Source organism: Sinocyclocheilus rhinocerous, unplaced genomic scaffold (assembly GCF_001515625.1).
Source record: "Sinocyclocheilus rhinocerous isolate Xijiao unplaced genomic scaffold, SAMN03320098_v1.1 scaffold561, whole genome shotgun sequence".
Taxonomy (NCBI): Eukaryota; Metazoa; Chordata; class Actinopteri; order Cypriniformes; family Cyprinidae; genus Sinocyclocheilus; species Sinocyclocheilus rhinocerous.
The window spans coordinates 1,139,552-1,143,618 of NW_015641041.1; the positions used below are offsets into that span (position 1 = coordinate 1,139,552).

The window sequence follows — 4,067 nt, forward strand, 5'->3', positions numbered from 1 at the left end:
GCGTGGTTTCAGCGCAGACAGCGGACACGCCCCCAGCGTTTGAGAGCAGAGGATACCGCCCATTTTGGCAATAGATCACTTATTTATTTGCTTAGCGGATTTTTTTAGTGGTTAATAATAAATTTTTCTGTGGTGTGACAAACTCAGAACACATTTAATATTGCCTTTACAGGGATATTAATCATTTAATTTTAACGAGTCGATCTGTGAATATTTAAGGCAGCTATAAAGGCAGTAGTTTCGGTGTTTGAGTTTCACTTTCGATTTGAAGAAAAATCGTAATTTCGTCTAACGGGCGTCAGAATGGAGATCTGCGGTCTTGTAACTGAGAAAAATGAGTCAGGTACGAATTCACCTGTTTGCTGTTGTTACCTGTTTCCTTAAAACGTTTATAATACGTAGGAGAGCTGAGGTGTTTTTGACTTAGGGAAGTTGGTTGATCTCAGTATTTAATGTTGTCAAACACTCCTTTCTCCTTTATTCAGTTATTTATGATGCCAGGTGTGTTTGTCATGTTGTTCTTGTTAGATAAAATTGGATGTCATGAATGAAATCAAAGGTCAGTGAAGATCAGAGTAGAACACTGGTACCAGGGACAAAGAATGACATAGACACAAGAAGTGCAGTTCACTCAAAGTCAGCTTTATTATGCTCGTTTACTAAAACTAGCAAGTCTATATATGGATAAACAGAATAACTAACAGCTCATTAAAAGAGACAAACAACTGCGTATACGGATATACAATATGAAACGTTACTACTTATGGAAAATAACTAGCACATGCCTTAGGGGCGTGCATGAATACATTAGATTAAACAAGCGATGATCAGACAGAAAAAGAGATGCAAACACACTTATCTTAACAGTTCTGCTGTATTTGTGATGTTGTGTTTGTGTGACTCAGTGCCTCTGAAGAGCATCTCAGTGCAGGTTCGGGTTCAGGATCATGTAGCCACAGTCTCCTCCACTCTGCAGTATGTGAATGAGGAAGAGCGCCCCCTGGAGGCCTTGTTCGTCTTCCCTCTGCCTGCGGATGCTGCTGTCTGCCACTTCAGTGCCAAGATCGGAGAGCAGGAGATTGTGGCAGAGGTGCAGGACAGAGAAAGCGTGAGTCCAAATAGAAATCTGCAGGACATTGATTTGTATATTCGTGCTACACATCACCATTTAACAAAACCGTATCTTGCAGGCGAGGGATCAGTATGATGATGCTGTGAGTTCGGGTCAGCAGGCGTTTCTGTTGGAAGAGAGCGCAGAGAGTCCTGATGTGTTCAGACTGAGTGTCGGGTGTCTGTCGGCGGGTCAGAACGCTGCCGTCACCATCATCTACGTCACCGAGCTCGCTGTGCAGGCCGACCACTCGCTGCGCTTCTGTCTGCCGGCTGTACTCAACCCCCGATACACACCAGCAGGTACTGCAGCAGCTGCTGACACACACTTTATTAGAGGAGAGAAGCTGATTCTAACACACTCTGTGTGTGTGTGTGTGTGTGTGTGTGTGTGTGTGTGTGTGTGTCAGGTTCAGGTGCTGGTATCGTCTCAGAGATTTCATCAGGATGTGGATCTGTTCCCTACACGCTGACTCTCAGTGTCCATGTGAGCTCTCCAAAGCCCATCACCAAACTAGAGTCCAACTGCACTCTGGATCCTCTAGTGTTCCTCCACTCTGATCGCACTCAGGCTACGGTACTGTGTCTTCATGTGTTTATCTGGATGTGTGAGCAGAGCAGTTTAATGCATGTGTTGTTTATGTGTGCAGGTGGATCTGAGTCCTGGTCACATGTTTGATAAGGACTTTGAGCTGTTTGTATTCTATCAGGATACCCATCAGCCTTCTGCTATAGTGGAGGCAGGAGTGACCACTACCCCGCCAGGTAAGACCTGCAGCTCACTGGCATTATGGGATTGAGTGATCAAGCTGTCACTGACTCTTTCTCTCTTTTTCAGGCTCTCTGATGAGGGACCCAGTGGTCATGATAAATTTGTACCCAGAGTTCCCGGAAGAAGTGATGTCATCACTGGCAACTTAAGGCGAGTTTGTTTTTGTGATTGACAGATCAGGCAGTATGGGAGACATGATGCATAATGGGAATGCAGCACAGATGCGCATTGAAAGTGCAAAGGTAAAATTTAATGTTCAAGGATTTTAAGGTTCATTCATTTAAAGGGGTCATATGATGCAATTTAAATTTTTCCTTTCTCTTTGGAGTGTTACAAGCTCTTGGTGCATAAAGAAGATCTGTAAAGTTGCAAAGACTAAAGTCTCAAATCCAAAGAGATATTCTTTATAAAAGTTAAGAGTCAGCCACACCTACCTAAAACGGCTCGTTCTAACACACCCCCACATATCTACGTCACTATGTGAGAAGATTTGCATAACGCCGCCCAAACGTTCACGCAAAGAAAGAAGGCGTAACCTTTATTCTGCATCACAGTATGGTAAGTGGCGTAACATTTCCGTCTCACGCTTGAGGTATTCGGCCAATCATAATGCACTGGATAGCTGGCCAATCAGAGTACACCTCGCTTTTTCAGACCGATGAGCTTTGTAAAAATCAACGCGTTTCAGAAAGGCGGGGCATATAGGAGAAACAATAATGTACAGTATGTGGAAAATAATGTGTTTTTTGAACCTTAAACCGCATAAACACATTTCATTACACCAAATACACCAAATACTGTTCTTTTTAGCAGCATCACATGACCCCTTTAAATGTATTCAGATGAGACACATTTAAAATCATCATAAAACCCGACTCACAACCAGTTTTACTAATTGCATGATATTTCTGTGGGAAACAGGGCATATTTAAAAAGTAAAAAATAATGTAATCTGGTTGCAATATTATGAAAATATTTTACTTTGTGCACAATAAAGCCAGGAATGTGCATTAAGAAAGTAAATACTGACCTTAATGTGTATCAGTCACTCCTCTCTTCCTTCTCTGCTAATGTCTCCACTGCTAAAAGGACATACTATCATAACAAAATTAACAATTCGTCTAACTCTCGCATGCTCTTTAAAACATTTTCCTCCCTCCTTTGTCCTCCTCCTACCCCTCCTTCATCAACTCTAACAGCTGACGACTTTCCACGTTGCCACGTTCTTCATTAATAAAATTAAAACCATCAGTGCACAATTTTCCACACCACAATATGTCAAGCACATCTTACCAGCAAACATTCACTCGTTCACATCCTTTTCTTCACTCTCTGAGGCAGAAGTCTCCAAACTCATCCTTTCTAATCATCCTACTACTTGTCCGCTTGATCCTTGAACCTGCATTCACTCACATCATTAACACATTCTTTCACACTGGTGTTTTCCCTCAGCATTTAGACAGGCTTGTATAACCCCACTACTTAAGAAACCCACCCTTAGCCCATCTCTCTTAGAGAACTACAGACCGGTTTCCCTTCTTCCTTTCATTGCAAAAACACTTGAACGAGCTGTGTTCAACCAAGTCTCTGGCTTTCTCACACAGAATAACCTCCTCAACAGCAACCAGTCTGGTTTCAGAAGTGGACATTCAACCGAGACTGCCTTGCTCTCAGTTGTTGAAGCCCTAAGATAGGCAAGAGCAGATTCCCAATCTTAAATACTTATCTTGCTGGATCTGTCTGCTGCTTTTGACACGGTTAACCACCAGATCCTCTTGTCAACCCTATTGGCAAAGGGCATCTCAGGTACCACACTCCAGTGGTTTGAGTCTTATCTCTCAGATAGGTCCTTCAAGGTATCTTGGAGAGGTGAGGTGTCCAAGTCACAACATCTAACTACTGGGGTGCCTCAGGGCTCTGTTCTTGGACCACTTCTCTTCTCTGTCTACATGGCATCACTAGGTTCTGTCATTCAGAAACATGGCTTTTCATACCACTGCTATGCTGATGACACTCAACTCTACCTCTCATTCCATCCTGATGATCCGACGATAGCTGCTCGCATCTCAGCTTGTCTAACAGACATTTCCTGCTGGATGAAGGACCATCACCTTCAACTCAACCCAGCCCAACTCAGTCCGAGCAGCTGAGTCCTTAGCCATCTTCAAGAATCGGCTAAAAACAA

The 4,067-nt window shown here is 43.2% G+C and overlaps 1 protein-coding gene across 1 annotated transcript in view; it reads left to right on the forward strand.

The window, feature by feature from the left end:
* Positions 1–247: 247 nt before the first annotated feature.
* Positions 248–4,067, forward strand: part of LOC107754374 (von Willebrand factor A domain-containing protein 5A) — an 11,249-nt gene continuing 7,429 nt past the window's right edge. Inside the window, 6 exon segments of the mRNA XM_074560228.1 lie at positions 248–343; positions 906–1,108; positions 1,191–1,413; positions 1,521–1,687; positions 1,761–1,875; positions 1,949–2,124. Of these exon segments, the coding sequence (XP_074416329.1) occupies positions 304–343; positions 906–1,108; positions 1,191–1,413; positions 1,521–1,687; positions 1,761–1,875; positions 1,949–2,124 (924 nt within the window). The 5' untranslated portion in view covers positions 248–303.